This window comes from Puntigrus tetrazona, chromosome 17 (assembly GCF_018831695.1).
Source record: "Puntigrus tetrazona isolate hp1 chromosome 17, ASM1883169v1, whole genome shotgun sequence".
Classification (NCBI taxonomy): domain Eukaryota; kingdom Metazoa; phylum Chordata; class Actinopteri; order Cypriniformes; family Cyprinidae; genus Puntigrus; species Puntigrus tetrazona.
The window spans coordinates 19,714,197-19,729,639 of NC_056715.1; the positions used below are offsets into that span (position 1 = coordinate 19,714,197).

Consider the following 15,443-nt stretch of genomic DNA (forward strand, 5'->3'; position numbering starts at 1 on the left):
TATTGACTGATAACTTAAAAGTAAAGGCAAGTAAGGATATATAAGAAATATATATAGTAATATGAGTGTTGGATATGATTTTATTCATGTGTTATATATTTATATAGCCCTTTATACAATACAACGTCTTGTAATTTGTCTTGTGTGTGCAAGGCAAGGCTTTTCAGACAATATTAACTGATCATTTATTCTAAATAAAGTCGGTGACTAGGCTGGAAAGTTCCAGAACATCAGAGTTTAAAAAGGTCTAAGTCATCGGTGGCTGGTAGGTCATTTTGCTGTATGTACTGGAGAATATCCATCTGGTTCATAGCCTCGGCTCTGCTGAGCTGCAGATCAGTTGATTGGGTAAAGGTGGAAGACTTCTGATTCATAGGTTCGGCTTTCACTCCGGGCTTGGCTTTCAGGGAAGGATCTGGCCCATGTTTGACTTTCTTGCTGACAGTGAGAAGTTTGTCAAAATCCAGTTCTACCCTAAAAAGGAGAATAAAAAAATCAATACACTACACCTATTAAGCTCACCAAAATCTAAACTGAAATATTTTCAGTGCACAAAGTGGCTTTCTTTCCTCAGAACTGACAAACTTGCAATTACTGAGTTATAAAGTCTGAACTAAGAGATATAAGCATGCATTTATGAGAAAATTGCCAAAGTGCTCTTGAACAGGATGCATATTCACAGCCTGGCAAGTTTATCAAACTATGCCGAAGTTAAAAGGGAGGACTTGTGGTTTTGATGAGCGACGTGGTCATCAGGGGGTCTCTGTGGTGTCGTATCCAGCTGACCATCTTAAGATAGAAATGCCACCTTGTGAGAACGTCTTTCACTTGAGACTCTTCACTCAGGCTTTAATCAAATCGCTGTGCTTTCAGGTCTATCATGTTAGACGTGCTATCTTTGAAACACAAAGAGCCATGACAATGTCATCTCATGATAATTCGTAAGCATTTTCTGTAAAAAATGGTTTGTTTGTACCATGAAGCTGATAATCAACTTTTTCTGTCAACTCGTATGACAACTTGTGACGTGAATAATAAGCAGCCAATCACAAGCCTTGAAATTGTGATTCACTTCTCATCTGTATTTCACTACCAAAGATGAAAAAAACTGAACAATTTTAAGAATTTAAACACACTTACACAGCAATATAAAATGATTTATTAATAATAGAGGAAAGCTATCTTACCATATAAGCGTACTTTACAGATTTGATCAAATTAGAACACTAAATCGATTATAAATTGATTATAAAACGTATTTATATTGCATATTGTCTATATGTTTATATTTACCTTAATGCTTTACTATGTAAAGTATTTTAATTTTGAGAGAAGCTGGGGTAGTGGCTTTAATGCATAAGGGATGGATCACTTTGCTTGAAGCTAACTGGTCAAATTTTGCCCGGAGCAGGTTAGCTGTGGAGTGTAAGCTACTATGACAATGAACGCTGCTAAAAACCAAACTAATTTCGTGGTACCTAAAAGAGTTGGCAGAAACTAAACTGGCAAATCACATTAATGATGCACCTTTGTGTGTTTCAGTATTTTTTGAATTAATCGCGTTAAATTATTTTAATTTGATAAGGATTTTGTATTAAATTGCATGCATTAACATTGACAGCCCTAATATATAATTTATACATATCTTGACCACAAAGACTTAGTCAATTACAGACCGATCCCTTTTCTGTCAAAGATACTAGAAAAGGTAGTATCCTCAAAACTATATTCCTTCTTAGAGAAAAAATTGTATCGTTGAGGATTTCCCATCAGGATTTAGACCGTACCATATAAACTGAGACTGGTCTTATTGCAAATGAGTTACAAATGACCTGCTTCTATCATTTGATTGTGGTTGTGTCTTGCTATTAGCGTCGACCACAAAATTCTCTTCAATAGATTAGAAAACTATGCTGTCATTAGTGGAAGTCCCTTAGCATGGTTCAAGGTTATTTATCTAACCGCCATCATGTAGCAGTAAATGAGGATGTATCATATCATTCACAAATGAAATATAGGCTACCTCAAGCCTCAGCATTAGGGGCTGTAACTTTCAGAGCTGATGATACTCCGCTCTATATGTCTTCACGGCCCTGTGATAGACACCTAATTGAGAATCTAACAGAATGCATAGCTGATATAAAAAATTGGATAATGAGTAACTTCTTAATGCTTAATTCTGAAAAAATGTGGGTGTTAATCATTGAACCTAAAAACTTCTGCTGGTCCTAAACGCAACAGCTACAGTCCTTACTAGAACTAGAAAATATGACCATATTAGCAAAGTTCTGCCCTCAATGGTTTAGGTCCTCAATACTTGAGCGAAATCTTATCACATTATAGTCCCTGAAGTCCACTGCATTCTCAAAACTTTGGCTATTTGATAATACCTAAAATATCAAAATCGACTGCGGGCAGGAGATCCTTTTCCTATTTAGCACTCAAACTCTGGAACAATCTCCCTAACACTGTTCGAGAAGCTGACACACTCTGCCAGTTTAAATATCTCTTTAACCTGGCTTACACATAACACCGGAACCTGGAACACTCCCCATAACACACAATGTACTTGTTACATCATAAAAAAGAATGGCATCTATACTAATATTATTATTAATATATGTTTCTTTCTTATAGTGTTTCTCATTGGAGACCAGAACACTTAGATGAGCCCCATGGACAGATCACCGGAACCAGACACACACAATTAGTCCTTTGCACAATCTGACATGCGCTTAAAATTAAAGTGAAAATTAAGTGCTGGCCAGAGGAGAAAGCCTGGTTTCTCCCAAGGTTTTTTTTCTCCATTCTGTCACAGATGGGGTTTTGGTTCCTTTCCACCATCGCCTCTGGCTTGTTTAGTTGGGGTCACTTAATTTGTAGCGATTACAGAGACCGTCTCCACAGTTGATAAAAAAATTAAGTTTTGATCTTGTCATTATACATCACTATGACTCTATTCTCCTATTTGATACTGTTCAGTGCTTTGATACAATCTGTATTGTTAAAAGCGCTGTATACATAAAAGTGATTGACTGATACAGTACCTTGCAAAAGTATTCATACCCCTTCATTTTTTTTTTTTTTTACACATTTTGTTACATTGCTGCCTTATGTTAAACTGCTTTAAATTAATTTATACTCCATACACCATAATTACAACATAGTTATTTCTGGGTTGGTGACATCACAAACCTTGAAATTTACATAACTCCCACCCCTGGGAATATGCAACAGAGGGGGAATGGCATGTTGTGCTGCTTTAGAGAAGAGGAAGAGTGGTTGTCATGCCATCAAAATGAGGGGTGCAAAAAATTAATTCATAAATCAATGTCTTCTAATAGTTCTAATTGATTCACAAGTTTCTACTTGTTCTAAAGAGTGGTTCTTAATCCTGTTCCAAAAATGTATTAATTAATTATAATTAATAATAAGAATATACTATTTGATCCAACCTGAAGAGATCATCTATATCTTCATCCACTTTAGTCTCTGTAGATTTAATGCTGTTATTGGTCTTAGAAAACAGCAAAGTGTTGGTGTCTCCTAAATGTACACTGTCAAACAGCTTCATTTCACCTAGTGGAAAAGAGGACACAAAAAGGAAAAATATCAGCCGTTAAAGAAAATCCAAGTCTCTTATTAGATAAACTTTTAAACTATTATTTGTAAATTACTGCCAATGTTAATAACCGTTTAATCAGTGGAATAGTTACGTCTTAAAGCACGCCACTGTGCAGCCACTAATTTTAAAAAAAACTTGATTTGTAGTTTTTAATAACTACCGTCCCGTTTCTAAATGACTGTTTTTATCTAAAGTTTTGGAGAAGATTGTGTTTATTCAGCTTTCCTCTTTCCTGCAGGAAACTAATCATTTTGGTAAATATCAGTCTGGTTTCAGACCTCAATACAGTACGCTATCTGCTTTTCTAAAACTATTAAATGATTTATTGTTGATTGTCGATTCTGACAATTGTGCTGTTTGATTTTGCTGGACCTCAGCGTTGCATTGTACACTCTCTATCATGGCATTCTTTTAAATCACTTACAGCAAATTCAGTATGGTGCTTTAAATTAGTTTGTATCCTATGGCAAATATTCATTGTGTGCACCATATTTTTATGGGGTTCCACATGGCTCAGTTTTGGGTCCTGTTCTATTTTCTTTGTCCATGCTTCCTTTCTGTTATATTTAAGAAGCACAATGTTTCAAACCACTGTTACGCAAATGACACTAAGTGTTATGCTCCCTTGCACCCAAAGGATTCCTCCTGTTTACAGTGTCTGTTTGATTGTCTGAGAGACGTTAATCAATGGATGTCTGCCAATTTCCTCGAGAAACAGAAACTTACAGAGGTTGTGGCAAGTAAACAGGTATTTATCTCATCTAGATTAGATTATTGTAATGTATTGATTGTACCTGGGTGTTTCAAAGTCCCAATTGTCAAGTTGTTCAAAATGCTGCTGTTAGATAACAGGATCAAGGAAAAGGAAACGTATTTCACCAGTGCTGATCTATCTGTCTCTATTGTTGCTGTGTGTTTATAAGGGTTTGTGTCACGTTCCCCGGACTCTGTGTTTATGTTTTCGTTTCGTGCCATGTGCTCCCTGTGCCCTGCCTTCCCTCTGTGTTAATTATGTTATTGTCATCAGCTGTGTCTCGTCAATTACCCTGTGTATTTAAGTCCTGTGTTTTGAGTTCTGTGGGTCCGAGCGTCAAGGTCCCTACCCGATGTCCGTACCTGTATCTGCCTGCCTGTTCTACCTGCCTGTTCTACCTGCCTGTTCTACCTGCCTGTTCTACCTGCCTGTTCTACCTGCCTGTTCTACCTGCCTGTTCTACCTGCCTGTTCTACCTGCCTGTTCTACCTGCCTGCCTTTTTTGTATCTTTATTTAACCATTTCAAGATTAAATCCTTTTACGTTTACTTTACGTCTCGTGAGCTTCATCCCGCGAAAGCGCAACTGTGACAGAACGCTCGGACCCACAAAGTGTAAATAGCGGCGTATTTTCCCCCTTATTTTTTTTGTTTTTTTGCCATGTTTGCCCAGTTCAAAGACCCAAACTTCCTCATCCGCCTGCTGGAGCAGGGGGATTGCTCTCTCGAGGACTATACAGAACTATTCCTCGAACTGGCCAACGACTCCGCTACCGGACTGCTCTCTGCTCGAAATCTATTTCCGCATGGACTTAACACCTCCAGCCAAGCGCAGCTGTCCGGGAGCGGTCCTCGAGAGAGCCTCGCCGCATACGTCGAGTGGGTGCTGGTGTCCTGCAAATCAACCATGATGGTTGCGCCTGAGGACAACGACACCAGCCCCACTCCAGATCCAGAGCCTAGCTCAGCCCTTCACCGCATGGTCGAGCCCCAGCCTGAGCCCACCGCTGACACGGGCGGAGTCGAGCGCGACCACGGACCCATCGCCAGAGAGAGCGACAGAGCCGTGGAGCGTAACAGGACCCGAGCCGATATCGCCAGACCAGGTGCGCGAGCCAGCAACGGAGCTCCTCGCGGTGGAGACAGCCGACTGCGAGAGAGCGCGGGTGGAGCTCCGCCCCACTACACATCGGCTGAGGATGAGCTGATCATCCACCTGGGGCTGCTGGATCTGCAAAGGGAGCTGGATGATGTAGACTTGGACTTGGACTTAGACTGGGCACCTCCTGTATCCTGAGTTCCTGTTCCCGCTCAGCTACCCAGTAAGCCCGCTGGTTCCGCCCAGCCGTCCCGTTAGCCTGCTGGTTCCACCCAGCCGTCCCGTTAGCCTGCTGGTTCCGCCCAGCCTTCCCGTAAGCCCGCTGGTTCCGCCCAGCCGTCCCGTTAGCTCGCTGGTTCCGCCCAGCCGCCCCGTTAGCTCGCTGGTTCCCCAGCCGCCCCGTTAGCTCGCTGGTTCCGCCCAGCCGCCCCGTTAGCCCGCTGGTTCCGCCCAGCCGCCCCGTTAGCCCGCTGGTTCCGCCCAGCCGCCCCGTTAGCCCGCTGGTTCCGCCCAGCCGTCCCGTTAGCCCGCTGGTTCCGCCCAGCCGTCCCGTTAGCCCGCTGGTTCCGCCCAGCCGCCCCGTTAGCCTGCTGGTTCCGCCCAGCCGCCCCGTTAGCCCGCTGGTTCCGCCCAGCCGTCCCGTTAGCCCGCTGGTTCCGCCCAGCCGTCCTGTTAGCTCGCTGGTTCCGCCCAGCTGTCCGTTCCTGTGCCCGCGCCACGCGGCGCTCTGTCCCGTTCCTGTGCCCGCGCCACGTGCGCTCTGTCCCGTTCCTGTGCCCGCGCCACGTGGCGCTCTGTCCCGTTCCTGTGCCCGCGCCACGTGGCGTTCTGTCCCGTTCCTGTGCCCGCGCCCGCGTGCGTTCTGTCCCGTTCCTGTGCCCGCGCCACGCGGCGCCTCCAGTGCCCGCGCCCGCGTGCGCTCCTCCAGTGCCCGCGCCCACGCGGCGCGCTCCTCCAGTGCCCGCGCCACGCGCGCGCTCCTCCAGTGCCCGCGCCACGTGCGCTCCTCCAGTGCCCGCGCCACGCGGCTCCCTCCAGTGCCCGCGCGCCACGGCGCTCCTCCAGTGCCCGCGCCGCGCGCTCCTCCAGTGCTTCCAGCGCCGCGCGCGCGTGCGCTCCTCCAGTGCCCGCGCCCACGGCGCTCCTCCAGTGCCCGCGCCACGCGCGCTCCTCCAGTGCCGCCTCAAGTTCTCCCACCCTCCCACCCTTGCCATACCATATCGATGGATCCCAGCAGCCCCGCGCTCATCCTCAGCTCACCATCCGGAGCTCGCCACGGGTCTGCCGGTCTCCATCGCCGTCGAGGGTGGACGATCCCTCGCCTCACCGTCCTGCCTCCGAGACCCAGACTCCTCCTCGGCCCGTAGACCCGTCGGCTCCCCTGGGCTCTAGCTCCCTCCTCTACACCGTGGTCCGTCAGTCCACCAGCTCCACCAGGTTCCATCGTCCCTCCGGCTCGCCTTGGTCTGTCGTCGACCATCCGTCGCCTCTGGATTCTCTCTCCTCCGGCTTTGCCTCGTCCCTCCATCCCACCGGCTCTGTCAGGCTCCTCCTTCCCTCCGGCTTCACCTCAGTCCTCAGTCGCTCTGGCTCCGCCGCGTCCTTCCCGTCCCCCGTCTCCGTGTCAGTCGCCGAAGCCTGCGGCGTCGCCTTGGACCTCCAGCGCCTCGACGTCACACCCTGGCTCTTCGGCTCTCCGTCTCCACCTCGGTCTCCTCCTCCACCTGCTCCGCCACCGCCGGTCGGCCCCATGGAGTCGATGGCTGCTCCTCCTCCATGGCTCCTCCCTCCGTCGGCTCCACCTTGGACCACCATAGCTGGGCTCTGGATCTCCTCCTGCTCCGGACTCCTCCTGTCTCCTTCCTGGCTCCTCCCTCCGTCGGCCCCACCGTGGACCACCATAGCTGGGCTCTGGATCTCCTCCTGCTCCGGACTCCTCCTGTCTCCTCCCTGGCTCCTCCCTCCGTCTACACCTCCTTGGACCCTTCTGCCTTCTGCCTGCCCACTCCTGGGGATCCGTCCTCCACCACAACCTCCTCCCAAGACCCGGTATCCCCAAATCTTAGTCATTTTGGTTTTTGTTTGTTTTGTTGGTTACCCTTTAGGTGCGAGGACGCACCTTCCGGGAGGGGGGGGTAATGTCACGTTCCCCGGACTCTGTGTTTATGTTTTCGTTTCGTGCCATGTGCTCCCTGTGCCCTGCCTTCCCTCTGTGTTAATTATGTTATTGTCATCAGCTGTGTCTCGTCAATTACCCTGTGTATTTAAGTCCTGTGTTTTGAGTTCTGTGGGTCCGAGCGTCAAGGTCCCTACCCGATGTCCGTACCTGTATCTGCCTGCCTGTTCTACCTGCCTGTTCTACCTGCCTGTTCTACCTGCCTGTTCTACCTGCCTGCCTTTTTTGTATCTTTATTTAACCATTTCAAGATTAAATCCTTTTACGTTTACTTTACGTCTCGTGAGCTTCATCCCGCGAAAGCGCAACTGTGACAGTTTGCATGGATTGGCTCCGTCATACATCTCTGATCTCCTGTTCTATTGTAATGCCTCTAGGGAACTTCAATCAACTAGAAGTCTTCAGTTCCAAGGACTCACTTGAAATTGAAAGGAGGTTGTGCATTTTCAGTGGCTAAAATTATGGTAGTTACTTAACCCCTAGACCTCACTTATCATGAAAAAAGCCAGGAAATTTCAGATTTGACTAAACTGGCCCTTTAAGGTTTTAACAAATGATTTTCTTAATATGAATTACAGATGATCAAAGTTGTCTATTTTGAGTGATATTTTGAGTACTAGCTACACTTCAGCAAAAAATTGCTATTTGCATTCTGTGATTTAAAAAAATAAATAGAATTGTAAATACCGTTTGCACTGGGTATAAACGTCCTTTCCAAATGGAAATAATGAAATTCTATTTAAATATTTAGTTTATTTAGTTTAGTTTAAATATTGTAACGAACTGTAATGAATACCTTTTACTGCAGGTGAAAACAGATTCTTGTCTGGATCATCCTCCTCATCAAACAGTGTTTTTGGACTGGGTTTAGAGACGGATTTGGCACTCCCTAAATTGTCATGTTTCTTAAGCCTAAAACAAAGATGATATATCTCATTATGAGAACTTCAGTCATGTACAAATATCATTAAATAAACATTCTGAGACCGTTGTTATAAGAATGTTTTCTCTTACCATTACTACAACCTCAATTGTGTTCAAATAACAGCAAAGAAACGTTGAGAGAGACTGTTGTTCTAAGAACGTTTTCTCTTAACATTATGAGAACATAAAACAACCATTAATAACTTTATTAGAACATCCTATAAACATTATTTTAAGAATGTTCTGTCAAAACCTTTAAATACCTTTGAAAAAATTATTTATGCTAGCTGAGTACCCAGCTGTTAAAAAGGCTACTTGTCTGCTAATTATTTGTGAGATGTAGACATGTAAGAGGCTGGCAATTAGCTGAATTAGCTTAGTGACATGTAGCCTAGAAGGCCTTGCGAGGCAATGACATCCACTGAAGAACCTCCCGGGGCGGTCCATGGCGAGAATATGATGCTGGTTTTACTAAAATGAATGATAAAATGCTCTCAAAGTGACTCTCAGAGCAGTTCTGGAGATGTTGTTTAAGCCTTCTCTGCTGGCCTAAACATTATCAGAATCCCTGACTTAGTTTTACTTTATTTTTCCATGAATGTGTATTAAATGATCTCCAATAATCGAATGTCTTTGTTTCATCATTTTTCTCTTGGTTGCACTGCTTCCAGTAGTGTAGGTTTATATTAGAGCTTTATCCAATCCCATTTCAGCAATCGTGTTTCCAGGGTCAAAGAAAAGCCTTCAGAATTAGCATTAGTGAAAAAGTTGGATTAACCAATCAGATTTCGAGTTGACAGCCCGAGCGCCATCTAGCAGGCTTACGATAATGTCAGCATTTTCTCGTCCTTTCATTGGATGATCAGAGAGTGTACTATGCAAAGCTAACAAACTGTCAACTGTTCTGGTCTAGAATGGACCGTGGCTATATCCACTATTTTATTTATTTATTACTGAATACTGAATTTGACAGAAACTTACAGCTTACTGGTCAGCAGGCCTGTTAATTCCTTCTCTTCATAAGACTTCTTTACACTTTGGTCCGATATATCCACTGCTACTGCCATTTTCAAGTTAGATGGTTCCTCTCTTTCAAAGAAATCCAGACCGTCTTCCTGATCCTGGTCTAATCTCTCAGGTTCGTTTGTAGTTTTGACATCACTGAGCACTGTCTTTGCCCCTAGCGAAAGAAAAAATGATTTTTTTGCTTTTAATAAAACTGTATGGATCATTATATAGAAGAACCATTAAGCCAGGCATACACTGTAAGATTTCTGTCTTGTTAAATACCAACACTGTACAAGTTTTATATACAATGTAAAGCCAAAGCTCATGATTTATGTGCATGACTGCTCTCACTAGACACGTAAAATCTGGGACCCTCGAAACTGGAACAGTGTAGCCTCCATAATTTCTATTTTCATACAGGCACAATTTAGAGCAATTGTTTTATAGATCTGCTTTAACTGTATATTACCCTCGCATGCGGTGAGCATGTTAAAAAACAACATGCAAAAAACACTGTACACCTCAAATCATCTCAAAACCAGACAAAAATCACAGTGTATGGCCTAGGAAAAGGACAATGCTACAGCATTAGCACTCGACAGTTCATAATACAATATTAATGTTTTATTTGTTAATTAAATGTATACTTAATTAATGTACACTTATTAATTAATTACACTTAATATTCATTACAGTATGTAATAAATCTTCCAACCTAAGAACTCCAGTAATTCTGTGCAGTTTGCCAGTATTGGGTGCTTGGAAAAGAATTTGACAAGTTTGTCAAAAGCTGCTCTCCGCTTTTGGAGGTCCGTCTCACCCACAAACAGGGCTTTGCGGGGCATTGGAGGCAGATGGATGCTTGGATACTTAGTCATCAGGCTGTAGTAAAACTCTTCGATTTCACTGTATTTCTTGGAAACCTGTACAATTGTAAAAAAAAATACTTATTCATGATGATACTTGATCTTTGGCCATGTGAACTTCAATGACAATGATCATGTTTTTGCTGATTTACGAGACCTCTCCTCTGGTCTGTGCCAGGGAAGCCCACTCATAGCCATCTGGATGAATGTTTCCTGCGAAGGTGCAATCAGGCCCCTACACAATACAGCACTGGACTCACAAACACTGTTTTATGACATGGAAATGAAATCGACCGTTCGGACCAATCGCTGCAGATCAGCGTCACGCTAAAGAGTGGTTTGAACAAATGAATCACTGAGCAAATAGTTTGGAAGTTGTTGAGCAAGAAAGGTAAAAAAGTGTTTTTTCACCTTGCATGCATGTCAACCTGTTGTTGGGGACTCCCAAAACCAAAATATAAACCTTTCATAGCCCACAATTGGAGCACTTTAAGAGTTCCTCCTTTGAGACGCAAAAATCAGCCTACCTAAGACCCTGCCTTACATTTGGGCCAAGGTTGTCCTAAAGACCTTCAAGGTGTCTTAGAAGGGATGAGGTCGCAAAATATAGCTACTGGGGAGCCTCAGGGCTCAGTTCTTGGACCGCTCCTCTATCACATGGCAACAATAGGTTATGTCATTCAGAAAGATGGCTTTTTTATATTACTGCTGTGCTGATGACACTACCTTTACCTCTCCTTCCATCCTCCAGGATTTACATTGGAGTTAGGAGAATTAGGAGTCTAGTGAGCAGAGACAGAACCGTTCGGCCCGATAGCACAAAGTAGCTCAGAACTGTCAGGTACGGTTCCAGCTGTGTTTCAAAATGAGCCTGTCAGGATCTGTTACTTGTTTGTTGCCTAGCTGCTAGTTTCTCCGTAGCTTGCTAAGCGAGCTATTTTCAGCAATGTAAACACAAATTAGCAATTAAATCTAAAGATGTTTCTGATCAACCTCCATAACGCAGTGGTTATGTCGACCTCATATCATACGTAATCATTTGTGTTACCACGGCAACGAGTGACTTCGCTTGCTCAACCAAATGTTTTCATTTGTGATCATTTTTAATTTCATTTGAGTTTAAATTGAATCCCTAACTCAGATTTAGATTAGAGATGACTGATTCTAATATGATTCTTACTAACGGATGTATAAATTACAAAGAATGAAATAAAAATAAGGCAAACTGAGTGATATAAATGTCTGTATAACTGAATTAGGAACTACTGTACATAATTTCTTGTTTACATAACTGGATACATTGCGTTGTGCTTTGACACAATCTATATTGTAAAAGTGCTATATAAATAAAGGTGACTTGGCCTGACAAGAAGAGCGTACGCTATTTGTGCGCAAAAATATGTTTTCAAAATGCCGCTACAGAGACACTAAGATATTGTTTTCATCGCTTCATAACATTACGTTTGCTTTACTGATGGCAAACAGTCATTTACTTCCCATAAAAACAAATATTCAACAAAAACATTACGTCACTTCCTGTAACGTATAAAGTATTTTATATCTCTTGTAGTTCATTTCTTCTAACCACATGCAACTTAATACGCAGTTAAGCATACATAGTCCACCCAACAAAAATTGTATGGATAGAACTTATTAAACAGACTTATACTGTTCTACCCAATGTATATAAAAATGTTATCACAATATGGTAATACATTAATTGCCACCTACAACAAACTGCACAATATCTCCCGTTTTGTGTTTTGCAGACTTGAAGGAAGCAAGGCGGGTCACAACAACAATCTGATATTCTACATGTCCTGTAATTATTGATCCTCTGATCTCCTGATAGAGTGGTACATGCAGGTCAATGCCAGTAGCCTCATTCTCCAAAGGCCTATCAAAAGAAATAAATGAATCGATGAGTATGAAGAAATACTTAATAAATAAATAAATACTTATTAGATGATTTAAATTAGTTTTCACAGCAGGAAACATGGAGGATGTTGTTTTAGAAAAGGGTGAATCACGAGAGAAAAGGGTGACGATAAGGCACTTGATCTAGTGACAAATATCAGTGTAGTAGTAATATACTTGTAAGTGTACCATTTCAATACTCCTTCCCACTAAATTGGTGCACTTTATAATATATAAAAGTATACTTTAATTATAACAGTGGTACACTGTAAAAGTGTCACAACTAGTTTACATCAATGTTTTTAGTTTGTACTGCAAATACTCTAAAAGGGAACTTATTTGTATACTGATATTTTAATAATTAAATACTTGTAGTAGCATATGATCAGTAAGTTGCTTATGCCCAGTTTAGAACCAGCAAATCATCAGCATTTATTTATTTTTGTTATCAGAAGGTGCCATTTTTTTTCAGGTTCGGCCTATGAAGTAAGTACTTGCTTCATTCCTGTTTTCTCCTTCTCCATATTTTCGAGCCAATTGGATAAATAATGCAGCTATAATTGTGTGTTGGGATGGATGTCGGAGTGTGGTTTATAAAAAAAAAACTGTGTGTGTGTGTGTGTGTTTGTAATATTTGAAAGCAAAAAACTCAAATAAACCACTGTGTGCACCAGCGGAATTTTGCTGACTTCTAGAAGGAAAAATGTGGTATTGCGGACAAACAAAATTTTACTGAAAGCCAATTTTTCAAGATGTCAACCTCAAATATGAAACACAACTTTATGGCTTTGGTCTTCCAGCAGGTTTAGAGTTTAACATGTTTCACATATATATATATATATATATATATATATATATATATATAGTTCATAAAGCATTTTTATGAACTTCAATTTTCATAACTTGTCTGTGTTCCCAAGCTTCAAATTATTATGATTTTTTTTTTTTTGGACATTCACATTTGTCTCCACTTTTTTAAATTGATGCACAAAAAGGGTTAAACCAGCTCAAACCAGCAGCCATGCTCCAAAACATACCTAACCAGCATATGCTGATTTTTTTTTGTAGCGCCGTCAGCGGCAATGTTAATGTGTCAACCTTCATAAGATATTAACCCAAAGTTCTGTCTGTATGATTGACCTTTAAACATCTACAAACAATATATACAGTAAAGTTTCCAGTAGTATGGATCTTTTAGTTGAGTCTGAGTCACAATGTAAACGTCTCTTTGTCTGTGTCTCTCTGTGAGTGATTGTGTGTGTGTGTGTGTGTGTGTGTGTGTGTGTGCTCGCGTATCAAATCTCTATTCAAAAACAATGCCTGAACTGTTTGAGTCTCAACTGATTGAGGCTTCTATAAAAACTGCTAACTAGCTTTGGTTTTATATTTAATTTGATTAATATTTGAGTTGAAATTTCCAATAAATATTTCGACTGCTACTATATGGAAGGAATCAGGTTGTAAAAAATTGTTTGTTTAGTGCTTGCAAACCGTTTTTTGTAAAATAGTCAAAATTACTCAGCCCCCTTTTGCTGTTCAGAGGAAAACAAAGGTGTCAGTAAACTATTAGAGAAAGTTTATTAATATACATATGAGTGATTCTAACGATGTAAAGCTGAGGATTAAGGGGGAAGAAATCTAATTTGCTACATTCATGAAAATCATGTAAAATGTGTCTACAAGCATTGCCATAATGGCCTGATTTCCATTTCCTATAACACTGTCAGCTGGATTGAAACTGAAGAGAATTGAATTTGAAGAGTTGTTATTGTCCCCTTGCGTTACTGACACACTATTTTCCTGTTTAGCACAAACTATGTTGAACAGGGGTCGAATAATTATGACACAGCCCTTACGACTAGTAGAAATGGTATTATTGTAGTAAATAACCACGGTTTTACCTCAGAAATGTACCTTGACCATTAGAGAGGCCATGTTTATTTTTAAGCCAACTCAGTGAAATAAGTTTGAAGAGCTGTAAGGTTCGCTTGACGCATATGCATACATTTGTTATGTTAAATATATTTCTAATTAAAACACGTGCGCGCGCGCACACGCGGGACACGCGCAAACGCACACTTCTATATATATAATAGTATACGTTTCTGAGGCAATAAAAGAGCAAACCCACAATTTGTTCTCGTCCAACCAAATCCATTTCAACTCTTTCCGAGTTTTAAAGACTCCCCTCGCCTATAGGATATTTAAAGCTACACCGCAAACTAACGCTTTTATTATAATCTTTTTGCACGCTTTGGTGAACAGTTTAGTTGGTTGTATTTTGTCGCGACGCATCTTTAGCTTTGTATCTATACGGAGTAACAGACATTAAGCAACCTGCAATTCAGAAACTAAAACTACTTGACTATAAAGACGTATGTTATTTGATCAGAACTGCACAGTTACAACTCGAAAGTATCAGATGCCGCGTTACCTGTTTGTAATAAGTCCATCTGGCATTGTTGAGCGTGCAGAAAACTGTCTGCGACTAAGTGAAATGGAGAGCTAGATATCGGGAACTGAATTTTATGACGTCGAGTCATGAGACCATGTTTGGTTGTGCTGTCAGCAATTCGAGGAAATTAAATGCCTTCGTCGGTCTTCACGATATTCGTACGACGCTTAAATGCATTTTGCGGCTATTTGCAATAAGATTTTTTTAATGATATGCTGTTAGCTAAGTGCAAATGGCTATGGATTCTATTTACACTTAAGCTATGAATACTATTTACTGAAAATAGTGGCAATTATCTGCAACTCAGTATAGCAGCACATTTTAAAACGGTTGTGCAATAATAACTTTTTTGGTGTAAATTCAAATTTTAATTCAAATTATTAAATGGATGCCACCTCATTGAGACGAAGCCCACCTTACACCTACCCTAACCCTACCTGATATTTGTTTTCAGCATTTTGATTATTTTACGCAAATGATGTGATAAAAAAGTAGGATTTAGGAGGAAAAAACAAGGAGAAAAAGAAACTGAAAGAAAAATAAATAGGTTTATTCCAAAAGCTGAAATATGACACGTAGGTTATACATAATAATAATCAGAAGTCAGAAAGAGGTTTGTT

The 15,443-nt window shown here is 41.7% G+C and overlaps 1 protein-coding gene across 1 annotated transcript; it reads right to left on the reverse strand.

Moving 5' to 3' along the window:
• Positions 1–62: 62 nt before the first annotated feature.
• Positions 63–14,931, reverse strand: hs1bp3 (HCLS1 binding protein 3). The gene is made up of 7 exons (XM_043262522.1): positions 14,803–14,931; positions 12,183–12,348; positions 10,301–10,508; positions 9,559–9,757; positions 8,450–8,565; positions 3,456–3,579; positions 63–474 (listed from the first exon to the last, which is right to left on the reverse strand). Exons 1-7 carry the CDS (start codon positions 14,826–14,828, stop codon positions 231–233), a joined length of 1,083 nt encoding a protein of 360 aa, XP_043118457.1. The 5' UTR covers positions 14,829–14,931; the 3' UTR covers positions 63–230.
• Between the last annotated feature and the right edge of the window lie 512 nt (positions 14,932–15,443).